Below are 22535 nucleotides of genomic sequence, written 5' to 3'. Positions count from 1 at the left end.
CAAGCTCAGGCTCAAGTTTGTAATTTTTAACGAAATTTAAGAAATAAATACCGTTTTGTTGCTCTTTAATGACTCAGAATCAGAAACTGGCAAATGTCAATAACAGTATTCTTTCCTTACAAACCATCCACCGTGATCCACGGTAACCTTAGTACAATCACTCTCCTGGAACATACTCTTATTGTTGCTTTGGATTGCTGTTCTAAGATGGCCATGCCCATGATATTGTTCACATCATAGTTTCATTTAGTTGAAACAATAGTTTAAAATGACCCTTCCCCATATTATTTTCTGTACCTTCTATCGGTTCCTCAGCAATAGCGCCCTACTGGACTCATCCTGAGAAGATGGAGATGAAGCTACTCACGGCTCACATTAGTGGCACTGTCAAGTTCCGCTGCCGGGCCAACGGTAACCCTACACCAACACTCAAGTTGCTAAAGAACGGGAAAGAGTTTAAGGGAGACCAACGATTAGGAGGCTTCAAGGTGAGGGCAACTAAACACAGGCAACTAAAGCATGCTTCATACTCTCGATCAGACACCTGACATTTTCAATTACTTAATGGCATGCTAATTTCCTTGTTTTTCAAAAACATTATAACATATTGCTTAAAGAAATTCATCACCAAAAAATTAAAACTGTGTCATTATTGACTTGGCCTCATGTAATTCAAACCTGTTTGCTGTTTTTTTAAATGCAACTTAAAGGCGAATCTTGAAGTCAAAGAGAAGCAATTTAGATTTTGTTCTGTGAAAAAAGCACCATGAACACTCTCCTCTGTTGGCAAATGATGACAAAACTTAATTTGTGGGCGAGCTATACGCTGATTTCACGCAGCCGCCATTTTGAAATCGAAAGTGAGGCTCCGGTGGGAAGAACTCCGGAAGTAAAGATAAACAACAATGCCTTGGATTACCAACCTGAAGCTGCTGCCGCGATTTACACTATTGGATGTTAATATCCAATATAGGATATGTATATAGTTCATTCCTGCTTCTTTTTTTACATTCTGAATTATATATTAAAAAAATATTTTATTTATAAATGAATTTCACTGTATATAGTCTAAAGTATGAAAGAAATGTATGTACATTTTTAGAATTGACACAACATCATTAAACACAACAATACGCCATCGCATTCACGACTCTCCTGTGATTAAAGGCGACACTTTCGGTTTTCTTCCCACCGGAGCCTCGCTTTCGATTTCAAAATAACGGCTGCGTGAAATCAGCGTATAGGTTTGTCCAATGAGAGGCAAAATCGAAAGTCAAGTCAAGTCAAGTATATTTGTATAGCGCTTTTCACAATACAGATTGTATCAAAGCAGCTTCACAGTATTAAATTAAAATAATACAACAAAGTTTGTTTCAAGAGGAATTTATTGATTGATAAAATTAAATTAAATATCCCCAAAATATCCCCAACTGAGCAAGCCAAAGGCAACAGGCAACAGTGGCAAGGAACCGAAAAAGTGACCTAATGGTGTCCTAAAACTCCATCAGGTGACCTAATGGAGAAAAAAAAAACTTGGGAGAACCCAGGCTCAGTCGGGGGCCAGTTCTCATCTGGCATTTATGAGCTAGAGGCCGGATTGTAGTTTGAACTGTAAGATTATATGAATGCCTGGCTGAAGAGATGCGACTTTAATCTAGTTTTAAACTAGATTAAAGTCTTTCGACTAACGTCACCTACAGCACGTCCTAATTCAGATGCACTTTAGAGATCCATGTATTTTAGCAGACATGTTTGTTTCTGTAGTAGGTAAGTTTGCTGGAAGTTTATCTCTTGGCTTGAGAAGAGCTCTGTGTTAGTGGACATGGAGTGTGGCCTGTTTCTCACTCGCCACCATTAAACAAGCTGTTCTTTTCACACTGGATTTGCTGCTAGGGTGACCAGACCGACGTCCCGAATCCAGCCCTAATTGTCCCGAAAATTATACTAGCAAAATCTTGAGTAGTTATTGTCTGATAAAACATTCAAAACTGTCCGTGGCGTCTTTTTTGTTTCTTTTTTTGAAGTTCTACAAAGATACCATAGGTGGAAATTTAGATGCATTGATAAGCAAGCGCAAGTTGCAGCAACCGCTTGGACAGTAAATGTGCAGCCAGTCGTAAAGGAGTGATTGATTGGTCGCTGCACTGTGTGCAAAAAAATACTTCGGCCTAATGTCTGATGTGGGGTTACACAAAGCAAATCATCTACACAGTTATTTAGTTATTTATTTAATGACAGACAATTTAGTTGTAATAATAATTTTGGCATAAGGCTTATTAGCGTTAGGCTATAGCCTGAAAGGTCTGATTTACGTACTGTTACAACAGTCATTGTTTTTTTTTGTTTTTTTTTCATAATGACATTTGAGTTCATGATTTTAATGTTGTTTTTTTTGTGGCAGACTAAAGACTAATGACAGACTATGGATCTTTGAATAAAAATATGTTTGGTTCAGGTTTGAAATTCATTATCTTTTATTATAGGCTATGTAGTCTAATATCATAGTAGGCCTGCCTACACCCCCCAAACCCCCACCCCACCCCACCCACTCCATACAAATGCAAGTAGATTTTGTCTTAAAATCTATAACTGAAGAGTTCTAAATCCGATTCAATTCTTCTTTCTAAATACATTATGAGGTATGTTAATATTTAATTTTTTAACTCCCACTTGGAATCTGCACTGATTGGATGTCCTGATGTCATTCAAAGCTCTTATCTGATATGAGTATATCTCTGTTACTGCACAGGTTCGGGAGCACCTGTGGACCATAATAATGGAGTCAGTGGTACCGTCAGACAAAGGCAACTACACCTGCCTGGTGGAAAACAAATACGGCAGCATCAATCACACCTACCAACTGGACGTAGTCGGTCAGTCATATTTCTTTTCTTTTCTCTGCATATTAAAAGTTAGTTTGATGTAAATGTCATCTTCAAGGACAGGCACATATATTCCGGTGATGGTGTGTGTTAAATGATCCATTGTAAATATGTGGATTTAAGTGGATTTAGACATTAAGAGTTAGAGATGTGGTTAGTGGCTCAAGATGAGATTAGAGTAATTGGAGTAAATTAATTCAAACACTAATTGGCTGACTTATGCCTGCTACAGACTGTGTGATTTTGGCAATCCTATAAGATCATTATAAATCACACTGTATGAACGAATGAATATGAACGAGGTCATGGCTAGGGAAAAGAGGCCAACTTGGCATGCCAAGCTATGAAAAGCTTGAGGTAAGAAGTTTTAAGTTGTAGCGCCATGTCGCATTTATCAATATTCTATTTCATGTTGCATTTTTATTGACTAGTCAGTAGACGTAGGCCATAGCAGCAAACACACTGTGAGATGATCATGTCAAATTTCTGACATTGTCAGAAAATTATCACAGGCTATCTTTGGTCGCAAGACCGTGACAACGGCCTTCTTTGAACCTCTCTCACTGTACGACATAAGACCATCGTTTAGGACCCATGACCACAAAAATCGCCTCGATTTGTCATCTTTCTGGGATATTGCTATTACGGGAGGCTTTTCAAGTTCTTCTGCTCCTCCACTAGCCATGCTGACTGATTAACATGCCCATTCATATGAAACACATGACTGCTAGTTTCATTACAACTCAGCATTGAGTTTTAAGAAACGAAATGAGACATGAGGTAGTTTGACGCTGTCTCTCGTAACGCTTTTGTTTGCTCCATGTGTTTTGAAGGAGGCCTGGCTCTGAAGGGAGAGAAGGATCTTATGCTTTCAAAGCTAGCTTGTTATTGCTAGCCAAAAATTACCTACCCTAATCATAAGTTTTGTTGTGTTCATGTCAACGTGCGAAACATTGTGTAATTATGATCACTCCAGCAACAATTCACCCCTGTCCTCCACTCAGACAAAAATACAAAGCACTCTTGAGTTTCCCAGTCATACTTTTGGACTGTCTGATGTGCAGTGCACACCAACTTACTCCATTGCTCACAGTGAGAACCAGTGGCAGATTGTCTGTATTTGCCCTCTTTAGGTCAGAAGGCCTGAGAGCTGTGGCTTCAAAAGACATTTAAAGTGAAAGTGACATATGAAGGCCAAGTATGGTAACCCATACACAGAATTTGTCCTCTGCATTTAATCCATCCAAGTTAGTGCACACATGTTTGGAGTAATGAGTAGTGAACACGCACGCACTGCAAACCATGGTTGGGTGCCTTGCTGAAAGCACCTCAGTCATTTGCTATAGGTATTGAGAATCGAACCCACAACCTTCAGGGTACCAGTCTGACTCTCTAACCATTAGGTCACGATCGCACCGACTCATTTATCACCAAATTATAGCAATTATAATGAGTTTCGAGTTTGCGTTTTAAATAGGCTGCTCTCTGCAGGCTCTGAGATTAGCATTTAATGGACATCTGTTGAATAACCCTATGTTCCACAATGCTGACCCAAACTTTGATTTATTTAAGAGGGAAAAAAAGCTGAGCAGAGAAAGGAGTAAAAATCATTATCTGTGCTAATTTGAACCACACTGTGTATAATGTGTGTGTGTGTGTGTGTGTGTGTGTGTGTGTGTGTGTGTGTGTGTGTGTGTGTGTGTGTGTGTGTAGAGCGTTCACCTCACAGGCCGATCCTCCAGGCTGGTTTGCCTGCTAACCGTACTGCAGTGGTGGGAAGTGATGTGGAGTTTGTGTGTAAAGTCTTCAGTGAGTCTCAACCACACATCCAGTGGCTGAAGCACATCGAGGTGAACGGCAGCAGATTCGGCCCTGACGGACTGCCGTACGTTCGGGTGTTGAAGGTAAAATTTCTTTGCTAATCTGAGATTAGCCTATAAAGTGTGCCTATAAATTTCAATGAAAATTCTCAAATGTTCCAACACAAAATAATGTAGTGAGTCGGTGACACAGTTTACGACATTAAATCGTCCTACAGTGTGTAAAAATGAACAAGAAACTTTTTGAAATCTTTTTCAAAGTAACTTTCATAAGAGCATTAAGGGCAGGTTATGCAAAGCATCTCTCTCACCTCTGGTTGGTTTTCCCGGATCTCTTCGGCTTCATCCTGTGGTTCTTTTCTCTAGACGGCAGGCATCAGCACTACGGATAAGGAGGTGGAGGTGCTGCAGATCAGGAATGTGTCTTTAGAGGATTCTGGAGAGTACACCTGCTTGGCTGGGAACTCTATCGGCATCTCCCATCACTCTGCATGGTTGACTGTCTATAAAGGTATCTGTGTGGTTCTTGTGGTGCTGTTTTTGGTTGATGGTTTCATATCCCTTTTTAACAGCGGCAGTTCACTCTAGCTACTGTATGTTTACATGCATAGAATTTGTCCTCTGCATTTAATCCATCCAAGTTAGTGCACACACGTTAGGAGTAATGAGTAGTGAACACACACACACTGCAAACCATGGTTGGGTGCCTTGCTGAAAGCACCTCAGTCATTTGCTATCGGTATTGAGAATCAAACCTACAACCTTCAGGGTACCAGTCTGACTCTCTAACCATTAGGCCACGATCGCACCGACTCATTTATCACCAAATTACAGCAATTATAATGAGTTTCGAGTTTTGTTTTAAATAGGCTGCTCTCTGCAGGCTCTGAGATTAGCGTTTAATGGACATCTGTTGAATAACCCTATGTTCCACAATGCTGACCCAAACTTTGATTTATTTAAGAGGGAAAAAAAGCTGAGCAGAGAAAGGAGTAAAAATAATTTGTTATTTGTGCTCATTTTAACCACACTGTGTATAATGTGTGTGTGTGTGGTGTGTGTGTGTGTGTGTGTCTGTGTGTGTGTGTGTGTGTGTGTGTGTGTGTGTGTGTGTGTGTGTGTGTGTGTGTGTGTGTGTGTGTCTGTGTGTGTGTCTGTGTGTGTGTGTGTGTGTGTGTGTGTGTGTGTGTGTGTGTGTGTGTGTGTGTGTGTGTGTGTGTGTGTGTTGCGTGATACAGAGCGCTCACCGAACAGGCCGATCCTCCAGGCTGGTTTGCCTGCTAACCGTACTGCAGTGGTGGGAAGTGACGTGGAGTTTGAGTGTAAAGTCTTCAGTGATCATCAGACACACATCCAGTGGCTGATGCACATTGAGTTGAACGGCCGCAGATTCGGCCCTGACGGACTGCCGTACGTTCGGGTCTTGAAGGTAAAACCTCTTTGCTAATCTGAGATTAGCCTATAAAGTGTGCCTATACATTTCAATGAAAATTCTCATATGTTCCAACACAAAATAATGTAGTGACACAGTTTATGACATTAAATCGTCCTACAGTGTGTAAAAATGAAAAAGAAACTTTTTGAAATCTTTTTCAAAGTAACTTTCATAAGAGCATTATGGGCAGGTTATGCAAAGCATCTCTCTCACCTCTGGTTGGTTTTCCCGGATCTCTTCGGCTTCATCCTGTGGTTCTTTTCTCTAGACGGCAGGCGTCAGCACTACGGATAAGGAGATGGAGGTGCTGCAGATCAGGAATGTGTCTTTAGAGGATGCTGGAGAGTACATCTGCTGGGCTGCGAACTCTATCGGCCACTCCAATCACTCTGCATGGTTGACTGTCTATAAAGGTATCTGTGGTTCTTGTGGTGCTGTTTTTGGTTGATGGTTTCATATCCATTTTTAACAGCGTCAGTTCACTCTAGCTATGTTTACATGCATTAAAATAATCTGTGAGTAATCAGATTGATGGCTCAATCAGATTGAAAGGGGTGTTCAATCAACAGAAAAGTTAAGCACGTAAACACTTGAATCAGACTATTTTTGGATAAAAAAATTCCATGCGCATATGCGTAGTGCCGTGATGCGTATGTTTACGTCATCCAAACATGCGTATAAATTTGAACTGATCATGTCGAATGAAGAACTGCTCAGTGGATGCAACTAAATATTTACTAAATATTTGCAAAAAAACAAAAACACTTCTGACTTAAATGTCAGCTTTCTTTTTAGATATGTCATCAAGGCAAAAAAAGACAATTATACTCATGGGTAGCTCTGGTGAGCTTTCTCCTGTTCTGAACGCAGGAACTGTACATGTGCTGAAGTTTTGTTCGGAATACATTTAAAGCGACACTATGTAACTTTTCAACCTTCATAATATATTTCCAAGATCCTTGTGATGGTACATCAACTTACAATAGGTTGAATGACACGTCTGCCATAGCCTGACAGGGTCTGTATCTCTTTTACTGGCACTATGTAACTTCGGTGTTCGGGTAGTAACAAGAGCACAAAAAGAACTACAAAATTCGACTGCTTTACGGCATACGTCACTTCCCCCACCACTTCGTCAAATTTGGACGTGAGAGGCCAACCAGCGTTTGTTTTCGGCTTTCGTGCGTATGTTTTTGTCATGGGGGTTCACCTGGCCACTTCATGCATTTTCTCAGATCGGATAGCTATCCGATCGTGAAAAGTCCAGGTATGCCTTCCGAAACGCATTTGAGACGGATTTGAATCCGATCCCTCAAACCACTTCAGGAGGAGATCTGAGACGCATTCCAGACGAAACTGGACAAGTGTAAATGCATATGGTTGTTGAAACCATATATGTAAATTGTACTCCTCCCAAAAATGCTAAAAAAAAAAAAAAAAAAAATTAAAAACGTGTGAGAGCGTTCAGCGTTGTACAGGCTATTATGTTATATCCAGATACGACGACGCACTGGAACACGCATCACCGCAGATGAGCAACTGCATCAAGCCAACGTGCAAACTATCGCAAATCAAAGTGAAAGTAAGTCGCAGACGCTTAACACACAATCTTCATCATTAAAAGTAAAGAAACGAAATGATCTTACCAGGGCTGTTACTGCTCTCTCTTATTGCGGTCTTTGATTTTGAAATTTTAGCTGATGATCTATAAAATGCAGCTCATATCTCGGTGACGTGCACTCCATTAAATCTGCATATAGCGCGAGAATTGAAGCTCGAATTTAAATCCGTTTCGCAAAAATACATTTATGTGACCAGGTGTAAATGGAATCGTTTTGATAAATCAGATAGCTATGCCTCACGAATTAGTTTGCCAGCTGAATTCAGGTGTTGTGAGGTGTATTTATCACGTAGTCCTGAGGGATATCAGACGCTGTTGATTGATTCCTGCGATTATCATGAGAACAGCTTTCAATATCTCACATAATTATCATAAATAAGCCTAACGTAGAGGTTGTAAATAGTGTAAACGAGCACAATTTGCAAACTATTATGATAAATTGCAATAATCATGTCTAATGACATCATAACGGCCAATGTTATGAAATAATGCGACGTACATTTAACTTAATTGATGTTATCTGGCATTTTGTAATGTTTACATTCCAATAAAAACAACACAAATTAAATTATACAGTAGGCCTAGACTATAGACTATTTACTTGTGATTTAGCTGCAATCATGTAAAAATGTTATAATATAATTTACGACAGTGCAAGTATTCCACAGCGACTCTAGGGGTCGCTGTTTGACAAAAACACAATTTCTACTTAGTGTGGCTTTAATGCACATATAAACAAATATGTGAATTGTATTGGAACATTTAGGGTTCATTTAAACATAATCTGAAATCGGATTGAATTCACTCCAATTTACGAAAATTAGTGCATGTACCTACTATGGGTTGAATTTGGTAACAGGTGAAAGATACATCCTACGGATGCCCTGGGACACATCATCAGTGATGTTCCTGGGTTCATCGGATGTTTCGGGTCTTTCAACATCATACACCCTCACCCAGGTGACACAGCCGGGGGTGATCAAGCCCGACCTGCGTCCCAGCAGCGTTTGGCCACGGATCACCCCTTTTTATCCACAGTCATCTTGAAGCTATGGGTTGAATTTGGTAACACAACTGGTTTCCATAAAAATCACAAAATATGGAAGGCACAAGCTATTATGTTTAAGGCATTGTCAATGCTAGTAAATACGGTAAAACTTTATTTGGGGCCCCTTTAGACATCTATATGTAACATTGCACCTATATGTCCACCAACTCTCATTAGAGTATTAGTAGATTGGTAGGGTTGGGGTTAGTAAAATAAGTTGACGACTTACAAAGTTACTTATAGTCAGTAGGATGTCTGTTGGGGAGAATCAAAATAAAGTGTTAGCACATTTTAAAGGTCCCCTATTATGCCCCTTTTCACAAGATGTAAAATAAGTCTCTGATGTCCCCAGAGTGTGTATGTGTAGTTTTAGCTCAAAATACCCAACAGATCATTTTTTACAGCATGTTTAAATTGTCATTTTTTGGGGCTCAGAAAAACGCACTGTTTTAGTGTGTGCCCTTTAAATGCAAATAAGCTGCTGCTGCACGACACAGGGGGCGGAGTCTCACGAGCTCGCGCTCAGTCTCTCAGGACAATTTCATCTCACGGAATGATGATAATAATATCAGAAACTCTCAGTAACGGTGTTCATTTCGACCCGGAGTCGGACAATAATGCCTACAGAGTCAGAGTGCTGTATAGAGATGGAACAGGTATAGTTTAGTAGTTTAATTACGGTTATAACGTATTTGTCATCTGCTTGTATGTATCCATTATTAAAGGGGACATATCATGCTAAATCCACTTTTTTAGCCCTTACAGTAAATGCATTTTGTTGTGTTTAGAAGTACAGAAAAGTTGAAATTATTCTCTTCAGGTGCTTCGTTGATATCTTTATTCTGTTTTGGTCATAATTTGCAACCTATTCGGATTTTTCTATTCTCTATTACGTTTTTTTAACAATTACGTCACAGTATTTGCAGCGGAACTGCCAAATAAGGACACCTACTCCCGGCCCAACACTTCGAGCAATCCGCCATTTTGATTTCTCGCTGCGATTTTGTAGTCCAAGCTCAAGGATGCAAAAGTTACGAGAGGATAAGTCAAAATGTTCGGTTGTTGGATGTAGTAACCCACACGCTTCATTACACCGTCTCCCAGCATCAGAACCTCTTCGAAGTGCCTGGTTGAGTTTTATTTTTCACGGAAATGTACCCACATCTGTGGGTAAAGTCATTTTTGTGTGCGCGAAGCACTTCGAGGACAACTACTTCAGCAACCTCCGCCAGTATAAAGAAGGATTTGCCAATAGACTTCGTCTGATTGAGGGGTCAATTCCTTCTATCTTTGGAGACGACGCACAGAGCACTTCGGTAAGCTGTAAATAACGTTAAAAAAGTAAAGTACTTCTTCAGGGCGCATGTTTAGCTGAAAGAACGAGCGCACACTCTCTCTCTTCGGAGCCAGGCGGAAGTGTAAAACAGGCAGTATTGTAGTAGTGGGCATGGATAGAGAAGTTAATGTAAATACAGTAACACACCATTGCGATACATCCATATGAAGACATTGTTCTGCAGGTTCGTTGTCTTCATTTTCATCTCGCTCCGTGTCCAACTCTGGCTCGAACATGTAAGGCTGGATGGACAAGTCTTCCGTTGTTGACATTTTGTTAATAACGTGTGAATAAAAAGTTTCTGTGCCGCTAGATAATCTTATCTCTACAAAAATGGCCGAACGGGGTGGAGTTGAACCGAGTGTCGCCTCTGCAACCTGGAGAGGGGGCGGGGTATGAAGTGTCTCATTTGCATTTAAAGAGACCGCACCAAAACGAGTTGCTCTCAGACGCACATCAGAAAAGGGGTAGAAAAGGGGCCTGTGGAGCTATAATAATAAGGAATTCAGACCCAAGCATTGCAGTTCCGCTTTATATAGACCACAAATGTATGATTTATATGTAAAAAGGAACGATTTAAAAGCATGATATGTCCCCTTTAATAGCCTACAAGTCTGCTGTTTCGGACCAGGTCCGAATGATGATCAAACATATACTGATGAGTTTAATAAAGTTTATTGTACATAACACAAAAGATGAAGCGTCAGTTTTACTTCAGAAAATCACCGTAAGAGCTGAGTAAACACAGTAAGTTATTTCGGTAGAGTTGAGGGAGCATTTTCTTTAAAAACAAAATAATTCCACCTCGTCTTCAGCGGCTGCCTCAGATTTCGGGAGTAAATAGAGAGAGCTATGTGGATTAATACATCCAGCCACACAACACCTACAACGCTTGGGAGACATTCTCGTCAGTGCAGCAGCTGTGAACTCGATCAGGGCGGGTCTATGTTAGAATGGCAGTGTCTGGCAACACTCGTGGGCGGGGCCTGCGCTAGTGACGTCACTAAAACAGCATTCTGAAAACAGGTCGTTGGGAGACACTGCTGATGATTTATGGGGATTAATAAAAAAGGAGTGAGTGGATTTTTATCACTATTGGGTGGTTGTGTGTATACACACACTGCCAACACACATTTATGTCCAAACAGCATGCAAAAGTTAATTTTGCATAATAGGGGACCTTTAAGCAGACAGTAACTTTGCACCTACATGTCAACTACATCAGCACTTGACCCAGTAATACTAACACTTTCTCTTCTATTCTCTTCTATTCTATTCTATTCTATTATAAAAAATAAATAAATTATAAAAAAGTTAACATGTACTGCGTTAGATTAAACTGAGAAGGGTCATACCACTTGCATATTGTTGTAAATGTTAGTTTAACTGCTTCTATTGTTCTCATTTGTAAGTCGCTTTGGATAAAAGCGTCTGCTAAATGAATAAATGTAAATGTAAACTAAGTCTCAGGGTATTAGTAGACTGTCTGCTAACACTTTATTTTGATGCTCCCCAACAAGCATTCTATTGAATATAAGTAACTTTGCACCTACATGTCAACTAAGTCTCATTATACTGTAGTCAACAGAAAGGATTTTCACACTTGAAAGAGTTAACCCTGGGTCATTCTAAACCTCAGGTAAACGGAATCCTGGGTTCCCTTTCGAGAGGTCTCTCGTATTGCGTAAGGCTAGCTTACGCTATGGGAAAACTCCTTTTCTCTGGAATATTGAAGCCAAATTTTTTAAACGCAGTGCAGCTGCACAGCAGCCACAGATGAGCGACTAGTGCGGTCATTGGCTGTGCTGCGGCAACTGCACGAACCTATGGCGAGGCGGCTCAGACGCGCAAACCAATTAGGCCACTTCGCGCCCTGGCACGTCAGAGCCCGCCAGAATGGGCGTGGCTTATGTCTTTATAAGCATCCATTCTTAGCCAAGGAATTCAGATTTTATCTCCTTCAGCGAACTCTCCACTTCGCTGACCGTTGAAAAACCTTCAGCAGGACAAGCCACCTGCCTTGCAGTTCTGAGGACGCCGGCATCCGTTTTCCTGGACACCGCCTTCAGCCCGCTGTCCTGCTGTGCCATCCGGCGTGCTATATCCTTTTCAAAAGCTAATATAGTTTGTTCACCGCTGCGACGCACTTCTAAAAGAGTGAATTTCTGAGGCGTTGTTGCAAATGCCTCGAGTCACGTGCGCCTCGTTCAGAGGCCCTCTTCGGCTGAGATTGTCGCATCCTCTGCGCTTCCTGTCTGGGCCGTGAAGAAGCTGCACTCGCCAAGGGCGGCTGCCCTGACTGCGACGAGATGATGACATAGCTTTTCAGCGGAACGAGCAGCCTGCGAATGAGAGTTGCCGCTCGTCCCCTTGCGCTCGCGACTAGCTCTCACTACGTTCAGAGAGCTACCCCGCCCTCGCGTACCCGTTTCGAGCGCTCTGCATGACCCAGACGGACACTATGGGCCCTATTTTAACTATCTGAAACGCAAGTGTCAAGTGCAAAGCGCAAGTAACTTTGTGGGCGGGTCTCGGTGCTGTTGCTATTTTCCCGGCGGGATAAATGCCTCTTGCGCCAGGCGCAAATCTAAAATGGGCTGGTCTGAAGTAGCTTCATTACTCATAGGTGTGGTTTGGGCGTAACGTGAAATAAACCAATCAGAGCGTCATCTCACATTCCCTTTAAGAGCAGATGCGCTTTTTCCATAGCGGATTGCTATTGTAACGGCGGATTTGCCAGGCGCGCGCCAGGAGCGGTTCACAGCCAAGGAGAGCAACGCTCTCGTCATGGCCGTAAAAGAGAGAAGTTACATTGAAATGGAGAAACACACCCAAATTAGCTTCGGTTAAACAGGCGTATGATAATTTGGGTAAATGTGTAAGCTAGATGTATGCTTTTATAATAAATTGTCTATCTATCGTAATAATGTATGATTTGCAAAAATGAAAACTGCTGCTTCTGTGTAGATGAGAGAATCTAAGTGTATGCGCGTTGTGCACACGCTACATTGATTATGGCCAAGCATGCGCCCTTAAAATTGCATATGAATAACATGCGCAATGCGCCACTGACTTTAAACTATTTTTTCCTGGTTAGTGGCGCAATTGTTTTCTAAACCATCAAAATAGCATGAAGGAACGTTTGCGCCGGAACATGCCTCCTCTTTGCGCTGCACCGCCCCCGGGAGCGCAAGTGTATTTCCTAACTTACCGACGTGCTTCTGTGGAGGGAAAAGTCAGCTTTGCGCGGGTGCAAAATAGGAATGATACATGCGTCGCTGTACAAAGTCACTTGCGCTGGGTGCAAGATAGGGCCCAATGAGTGAGTTTCACAACTCTGAAACTACGTCACTCACATCAGCGAAAGGAAGAAAGGGAGTGTTTGAGTCCCACCAAGGCCGGACCAACCTCCATTTCTCACACATTTCCCAGTCCCCTCTTTAGTTCGGGCGGCTGGAAATGTCAATATTGCAGCAAACGAGCCTGTGATAAAACATAAACACCTGCAAACAAATGCCGTTTTTACAGGCTACACAAAACATGCCGCTCTCTTCTCTGCTCACGCTAACTGTCTTACATCATTCCCCCCAGTGGCTCAGTGGTGGAATCTAAGGCTTTCGCCTCAGAGACCCATGTTCAAATCCTGGCTCTGGCAGCAGGTGAAAATTATATAACATTTTAAAGTCCGTTTTGCGCGTCATGTAAGAACTGTCTACATGACTCAGATGGACACAATGAATGCGTCTTCATGCCTGAGATCCAGTCACGCTGAATCTGCATTCACTCACAGTCGGCTGTTCTCACTGATGAGGACATGCTGCTCTCTTCACTGCGGTCACTGCCAGCTTCCTTACGTACAGAAAGCGACCCCGCCCCTCGCACCCTCTGTTTCACAACGGCGAGGTTAGAGTATTAATGAGCATTCAAAAAAGGTGAGCCCACGCCAGCCCCGCCCCCGCGTGACTCACATTATACAGAGAGAGACATTTTTTTCTCCTGTGCTTATTCACCAAACGCGTGCCCCTGCGTGACTCTTTCTCTGCTAAGTGAGAGTTTTCTCCGTTGTTATTCACCCACCCTCCCCAGAGGGTATATCAGAATGGGTGTTGAACATTATAAACGAGGCTACTCACTACAGTTTGCTCGCAGACCTCCGTGCTTTTTAGCCGTGGACGAGACGACAGTGAGAAGAGATGTGGCACACGTCCTTCGCACCAAAGTGTCGGAACTGTTAGAAAAGGGAGCTGTCGAACCAGTCCCTCTTTCACAAAGCGAGTCAGGCTTTTACAGTCGCTACTTCCTCGTTTCAAAAAAGGATGGCGGCTTAAGGCCCATCCTAGACCTCAGACACCTGAACAAAGCGCTTATGACGTGCCCGTTCAGGATGCTGACAACCAAACAAATCCTTGCGCATATTCGCCCAGGGGATTGTTTTTTTGTCAGTGGATCTGAAAATGCTTTTTCACATCCAGATATCGCCCCATCACAGGCCATTCCTGAGATTCGCCTTCGAGGGGCAGGCTTACCAGTACACAGTACTACCATTCGGCCTATCACTAGCACCTCATACTTTTATGAAGTGCATGGACGCAGCACTGAGACAGCAGGGAATGCGAGTGTTAAATTACCTCGACGATTTGGCTGATTATAGCCCAATCGGAGGCACAATAGATAACTCACTGATCCTGGCTCCTCAGCCATCTAGAATGCCTGGGTCTCAGGATCAATGCTTTCAAAAGCACACTGTCTCCCAGCCAGAGTATTTCTTTCCTGGGAACAGTGATAGACTCTATACAAATGAAAGCGCGCCTTACGTCAGAGTATGTCATCATCAGTACTCCAGCTTGGACATGGCAGTGGTGTCCCAGATAAATCGCCAGGGTGGTCTCAGGTCAAACAACCTGTACGTCATGGCCAAGAGTCTCATTCTATGGGCTCAGCACAGCCTGCGCTCGCTGAGGGTGGCGCATGTGCCAGGCATTCTGAACGAGGGTGCGGATATGTTATCCAGAGACAATGTTCCCCCAGGGGAATGGTCTCTTCACCCACAGACGGTTCAGCTGATATGGAGCATCTTCAGCGAGGCAGAGGTCGACCTCTTCACCTCAGAAGACAACGCTCGTTGCCAAACATTTTTCACAAAAAGCAGGGACGCGCTAGCCCATGACTGGCCGAGAGCCAGCTGTATGCATTCCCTCTGGTCACGATGCTACCGCAGGTCATCGAACGGATCAGGGAGAGCAAGTGTGCAGTCCTACTAATAGCCCCTTTCTGGAAGACCCAGTTATGGTTCTCCGAGATGGCACAGCTGCTGGAAACAGCCCCATGGCTGTTACCGCTGAGGAGAGATCTCCTCACGAAAATCTGGCATCCCCGTCCCGACTTGTGGGCCCTTCACGTATGGCCCCTCAACAGGTACCCGGGTGTCCCCTGGAAAGGGTGCTAAAAACCATCACCGAAGCAAGAGCACCTTCGACTAGGCGCCTCTATGCTCAGAAATGGGTGGTATTCTCTGGCTAGTGCGCAGCATGGAGCCTGGAGTATAAAGTGTACTCACCTTCTTGCAAGAGCTCTTGGACGCGGGTCGCACCCCCTCCATGCTCAAAGTGTATGTGGTGGCCATAACAGCATCTCACGCTCTTGTGGCCGGACAATCACTAGGAAGAAATTACCTCGTTGTGCTCTTCCTTAAAGGGGCAAGGAGGCTAAACCCTCCACAACCCCACTCTGTGCCTATCTATGACCTCTCCACGGTCCTGGAAGCAATGAAGGGTGCCCTATTCGAGTAGCTTCGGTCTGCGGACCTGAAGCATCTTTCGCTCAAAACCGCTCTTTTACTGGCGCTCGCTTCAGTCAAGAGAGTGGGCGATTTGCAAGCGCTATCAGTAAGCGCTTCCTGCCTTGAGTTTGGGCCTAACGACTCCAGAGTCGTCCTTAAGCCAAGGCATGGTTATGTTCCTGAAGTGCCCTCGACTCCGTTCAGAGCACAGGTTATTTCGCTTCCCTCGCCGCGAATTTACTCTGTCCCGTCAGGGCTCTCAGAGTTTATCTGGAGTGTTCTGCCTCATTCAGACAGTCGGAACAGCTCTTTGTATGCTTTGGCGGCCGCACCAAGAGGCTCGCCGTCATAAAGCAGAGATTATCACGCTGGATAGTGGCCTTCATTGCCCCTTAGGCGTCAGAGCTCATTCCACGAGAGGTATGGCCTCGTCATGGGCTTGGTCAAAGTGGAATACCTATTGAAGATATCTGTGTGGCGGCCGGCTGGGCCTCGCCGTCCACATTTATGAGGTTTTATAACCTGGAAGTTCCCGCTTTGCAAGCGAGGGTTCTTTCAATATAAAAGTATAAGCACAAACCCCCTAAGCCATAGGGCTCCATACATGTCTGGTCCTGGCTGAACTCGAACTACGGTTCTTACCGTATACATATTTTATAAGGATTTGGCCCTGTTATAGGCCCATTCCTTGGTTCCCAATGCGAAGCTCGTCAGGGGACTGGCTTCAATTAGGATTCATAACTTTACTCTTCTATGGGCCTCAGGCATCTTGCCTTGGGCTACAGTATGGAGCGAAGTTTAAGCACGCACAGCGTTTTGAAGGGGGTTCCCATTGCGTAAGCTAGCCTTATGCAATACGAGAGACCTCTCGAAAGGGAACATCTCGGTTACTAACGTAACCTCGGTTCCCTGAGATGAGGGAACGAGTATTGCGTAATTCGCCGTGCTACTGTGCTTTGATCAGGAGATTGCTTCAGTCAATTAAACCTGAATTCCTTGGCTAAGAATGTATGCTTATAAAGAAATAAGCCACGCCCATTCTGGCGGGCTCTGACGTGCCGAGCGCGAAGCAGCCTGATTGGTTCGCGTGTCTGAGCCGCCTCGCCATAGGTTCGTGCAGTTGCCACAGCACAGCCAATGACCGCGCTAGTCGCTCATCTGTGTCTGCTGTGCAGCTGCACTGCATTTTAAAAATTTGGCTTCAATATTCTCGAGAAAATTAGTTTTCCCATAGCGTAAGCTAGCCTTACGCAATACTTGTTCCCTCATCTCAGGGAACCGAGGTTACGTTAGTAACCGAGACATTATCTTTATTTACGTTTCACACTGCTCATACTATAACAGTTAATCCTGGGTATTCATAAGCTGTCGTTTCACATTGTACATTCCTAAACCCGAGTTAAAGTCCTTATTTGGATATTTGCAGTGTCAGTGTTACTGGCTAGACATACGTGACCTGTTTACATAAAGGCTTTAGCATTGCGTGTCCTCATTGCTGACTGTAATATCAAAAAAAAAATTCTGAGTGAACGTTTCGAACTATAAAGGTAAGAATGAAATGGTCTCTTCTTCACTCCAATTGTCGTGTTTTCCATCGCTGCTTGACCTTTTTCCTATCATACACAGTTTCCTAGACTGGCCAAAGCGTGTGAATATAAGACAAGCGATTGGTTGTCGGTTTCTATGCATCTAGTTGTAACATTCTAACACTGCATCATTTCACACTGTACAAGTTTGGCACTGCAATGCAGAGTTAACACTCCAGAGCGGGGTTTCATAACCCCGGGGTAAAAATCGGTGGTAACCCCGCATCTAAATTACAAGTGTGAAACGCTCCTTTACCGGGGGTTAAAAAGCGGTGTTTAGACTGACAATATCCCGTTGTTAAGCGCATTGTGAAAAGCTCTACAATGTCTTGGACTATCAAAATAAAGTGTTACCTTAAATAATAGGATCATGACATTTTAGTTGGTCACTTTTGTAGTTTTGTGACAGGATCCTGCCACTCATGTCTTTTCTGGTCTTGTCCTTGTTGTTTTTGTTTTAGAAGAGCCCAAGTTTGAGTTTACCAAGTTTTGCCTGTTTCCTGTTAACATGTCGGCATCATCCTCCAGTCCAGCCCGGGCGGTCCTATACCTGTCTTATGTACGAACACCTGCTCTTGACTGTGTGTTTTCCCCCCTTATGGTTGTTTTTGTTTGTTTGTTTGTATATATGGTCAAATAAAGCCCACCAGTTTTCCCTGCTCTGAGTTCTCGTTCTCTTCTTCCTTAAACCATGACATGCTTAGGGGGTAACAGTCTAGGACCCAAGGACCAGATGTTTGAAAGAAGACCCGGAGTCAGAATTATAATAAATTGTAGAAAAGTTTTACTGAAGATAGTTTGCAGTTTCATCAGCAGAAGTCAGCTTCAAGACTCACATGGGAGTTCGTAGGCCACCTCCTTTACAATTACAAAGATCACAGCAGTTATACCCTACACCAAGGTCAAAGCTACGTCCTTGCTTCAGGTTTCTGATTGGCAAAGAAATAGATAAACATAGTAATTTTCCACACATTTACAGATAGACTGAAGCATATCTCCATCGATTATGCAGCTGACACTCGGACCCTGAAGTTAGGCATGTCATGACCTTCCAGGTCACAGATTTGGGTCGCTGGGCGCTAGCATGTCCCGAACAACAATTCAGTCAATCTCCAATAATGCCAGTGGTTCCTTAACCTGTAACCAAGAAGACTAACACACACACCAACACACAGCTTTTCCAAGGTTGGATTTGGCCAGGCTCTAACTATAAACAGAGCCCTCTCAAAACATCAAGATAATGTGTTCTTTCTCTCAAGGAGAGCTACACTTTAATCTAACTGGAAAGTAAGGCTTTAAAAAAGAAATGGTCCCTTAAACTATTGGCTTCAATGACCCCTATATGTTTTAACATGTTTAAACGTATGTTTAAACAAAAAAAAGTCCCTATTTCATTTCTAGAAGCCGGGCTAAATAAGCAAGCACTGTTACTGCATTCAGATATCAAATACAGACATTAAAGAATACATGAAAAGAACATTTCAGTAATCACACTGGTAACTTCTATAACAAAGGAAAATCTCCAGAGAAGTCATTCAACTCATTTGATATTTAGAAGGAAAAATATTGATTAATACCTTGATTCTAATCACTCATTACACATACATTGAAGCAGTAGTGGATTCCAATCCATCCCCTTCACTTATAATACAAAATGCAGCTCATTTTGATTTACAAAACATTAATGTAGGATGTGATTTAAATGCTTTTAATGGAGAGAGAAATGTTTTTGTAAGCATGTAGTGAATGTTCATTTGAGAAAGATGGAAATTTGTAAGATTCTTTTTTTTTTTATTCCAAAATGGACTGCGCATTAAGTATAATAATAATGAAACAAGTCTGTAGCCTGCTATAAGTAAAGGCTCGTTCACACCAAGGATGATAATTATAACAATAACGTTAAAGATATAGTAAAAAAAAAAAAAAAAATCATTCTAAATATAAGACTAGCAGAGTCCACACCACAACTGTAACAATAACGGCACAGATATGTGGGATAATTATGTAGTGAAACAACATTACAATGTTACTGTTTCTGCCCATGAGGGTGTATTGTTTGGTTGTGGAATAAACGCAAGGCTAGATTAAGTCGACAGGTGTTTGTGTGCTATTTACTCATGCAAAAAACTAGAGAATAAGACATGGTTTCAGAGTAGGATACTCTAATAAGCTTGCAGAAGTAGTTTAAGCTTTATGAGTTGAGAAGTCGCAAAGTCTTGGAACAAGCGGCAGGAGGACAACGCACTCCAGGTGATGCAGCTGCCGAGGGGAGAGAGCCGCCGGCGCAGGGCCCATGTGCTACTTTCAGGATCCAGCCACCTGAACCATTTAACTTCTCTGAATATCATGAATGGGAAAGATGGATCTGACGGTTTGAACATTTCCGTCAGGCCAGTAATCTCCATACTTCCACGCAAGCCAATTAAATAAATACACTCATGTATTGTATGGGCGATGAAGAGGACGACATTTTAAAGGGGCTGAATTTGAAGAACGAAAACATGGAGCGATACGACGCAGAGAAGAGACCTCACGTCACAGAGGTCAGATAAATCCCATCACATAGAGACTCTTTCACCTAGATATCATCATATAGAGACTGTGTCTGTTCCCCGAATTAGGAAATACAAAAAACTCCCAAACTAATTTAAGGATAAAAATGTAATTAATGTTCATCCATCCATCCATCCATCCATCCATCTTCTTCCGCTTATCCGGGGCCAGGTCGCGGGGGCAGCAGTCTACGCAGGAATGCCCAGACTTCCCTCTCCCTAGACACTTCCTCCAGCTCTTCCGGGGGGACACCGAGGCGTTCCCAGGCCAGCCGGGAGACATAGTCCCTCCAGCGTGTCCTAGGTCTTCCCCGGGGTCTCCTCCCGGTGGGACATGCCCGGAACACCTTCCCGGGAAGGCGTCCAAGAGGCATCCGGAAAAGATGCCCGAGCCACCTCAGCTGGCCCCTCTCGATGTGGAGGAGCAGCGGCTCTACTCTGAGCTCCTCCCGAGTGACTGAGCTTCTCACCCTATCTCTAAGGGATCGCCCAGCCACCCTGCGGAGACAGCTCATTTCGGCCGCCTGTATCCGGGATCTTGTCCTTTCGGTCATGACCCACAGCTCATGACCATAGGTGAGAGTAGGAACGTAGATTGACCGGTAAATCGAGAGCTTCACCTTACGGCTCAGCTCCTTCTTCACCACGACAGACCGGTACAGCGACCGCATTACTGCAGAAGCTGCACCGATCCGTCTGTCAATCTCCCGTTCCATCCTTCCCTCACTCGTGAACAAGACCCCAAGATACTTGAACTCCTCCACTTGAGGCAGGAACTCTCCACCAACCTGAAGCGGGCAAACCACCCTTTTCCGACTGAGAACCATGGCCTCGGATTTGGAGGTGCTGATTCTCATCCCAGCCGCTTCACACTCGGCTGCAAACCGTCCCAGTGCATGCTGAAGGTCCTGGTCTGATGGGGCCAACACGACAACATCTTCCGCAAAGAGCAGAGATGAAATTGTGTGGTCCCCAAACCTGACCCCCTCCGGCCCCTGGCTGCGCCTAGAAATTCTGTCCATAAAAGTTATGAACAGAACCGGTGACAAAGGGCAGCCCTGCCGGAGTCCAACATGCACCGGGAACAAGTCTGACTTACTGCCGGCAATGCGAACCAAGCTCCTGCTCCGGTCGTACAGGGACCGGGTAGCCCTTAGCAAAGGGCCCCGAACCTCATACTCCCAGAGCACCCTCCACAAGATGCCGCGAGGGACACAGTCGAATGCCTTCTCCAAATCCACAAAGCACATGTGGATTGGTTGGGCAAACTCCCATGAACCCTCCAGCACCCTGTAGAGGGTATAGAGCTGGTCCAGTGTTCCACGACCGGGACAAAAACCACACTGTTCCTCCTGAATCCGAGGTTCTACTATCGGCCGGATTCTCCTCTCCAGTACCCTGGAATAATAGACTTTCCCGGGGAGGCTGAGAAGTGTGATCCCCCTATAGTTGGAGCACACCCTCCGGTCCCCCTCCTTTAAAAGAGGGACCACCACCCCGGTCTGCCAGTCCAAAGGTACTGTCCCCGACCGCCACGCGATGCTGCAGAGGTGTGTCAGCCAAGACAGCCCCACAACATCCAGAGACTTGAGGTACTCAGGGCGGATCTCATCCACCCCCGGTGCCTTGCCACCGAGGAGTTTCTTGACTACCTCTGTGACTTCAGCTTGGGTGATGGACGAGTCCGCCTCCGAGCCCTCAGCCTCTGCTTCCTCAATGGAAGACGTGACGGCGGGATTGAGGAGATCCTCGAAGTATTCCTTCCACCGTCCGGTGATATCCCCAGTCGAGGTCAACAGCTGCCCACCTCCACTGTAAACAGCGTTGGTAGGGCACTGCTTCCCCCTCCTGAGGCGCCGGACGGTTTGCCAGAATCTCTTCGAGGCCGACCGATAGTCCTTCTCCATGGCCTCACCGAACTCCTCCCAGGCCCGAGTTTTTGCCTCCCCAACCACCCGGGCTGCAGTCCGCTTGGCCCGTCGGTACCCGTCAGCTGCCTCAGGAGTCCCACAAGCCGGCCCGATAGGACTCCTTCTTCAGCTTGACGGCATCCCTTACTTCCGGTGTCCACCACCGGGTTCGGGGATTGCCGCCTCGACAGGCACCGGAGACCTTACGGCCACAGCTCCGAGTGGCCGCGTTGACAATGGAGGTGGAGAACATGGTCCACTCGGACTCAATATCTCCAGACTCCCTCGGGATCTGGTCGAAGCTCTGTCGGAGGTGGGAGTTGAAGATCTCTCTGACAGGGGATTCGGCCAAACGTTCCCAACAGACCCTCACAGTACGTTTGGGTCTGCCGAGTCTGTCCAGCTTCCTCCCCCGCCATCGGATCCAACTCACCACCAGGTGGTGATCAGTTGACAGCTCCGCCCCTCTCTTCACCCGAGTGTCCAAGACATACGGCCGGAGGTCAGATGAAACAACCACAAAGTCGATCATCGACCTCCGGCCTAGGGTGTCCTGGTGCCATGTG

At 44.4% G+C, this 22535-nt stretch overlaps 1 protein-coding gene and 1 long non-coding RNA gene across 2 annotated transcripts in view; one reads left to right on the top strand and one right to left on the bottom strand.

Annotated features, from left to right (window-relative positions):
- The window catches only part of LOC309512827 (fibroblast growth factor receptor 1-A-like), a gene marked incomplete at its 3' end in the record, with an annotated part of 73151 nt that extends 54925 nt beyond the window's left edge, over nt 1-18226 (top strand). Inside the window, exons 8-12 of the mRNA XM_082188554.1 lie at nt 5069-5213; nt 5941-6131; nt 6406-6550; nt 17969-18066; nt 18212-18226. Coding sequence (XP_082044680.1) covers nt 5069-5213; nt 5941-6131; nt 6406-6550; nt 17969-18066; nt 18212-18226 — 594 coding nt within the window. The remainder of the gene's footprint in view (nt 1-5068; nt 5214-5940; nt 6132-6405; nt 6551-17968; nt 18067-18211) is intronic.
- On the bottom strand, nt 7044-8485 carry LOC309513109. The gene is made up of 2 exons (XR_014211309.1): nt 7227-8485; nt 7044-7147 (listed from the first exon to the last, which is right to left on the bottom strand). It is a non-coding gene; the product is annotated as an uncharacterized lncRNA (long non-coding RNA).
- Nucleotides 18227-22535: the final 4309 nt, after the last annotated feature.

Source organism: Leuciscus leuciscus (genome assembly GCF_965113295.1).
Source record: "Leuciscus leuciscus genome assembly, chromosome: 13".
Taxonomy (NCBI): domain Eukaryota; kingdom Metazoa; phylum Chordata; class Actinopteri; order Cypriniformes; family Leuciscidae; genus Leuciscus; species Leuciscus leuciscus.
Note: the sequence above shows the minus strand (reverse complement) of the source record. Positions and strands in the feature narration are given on the sequence as shown.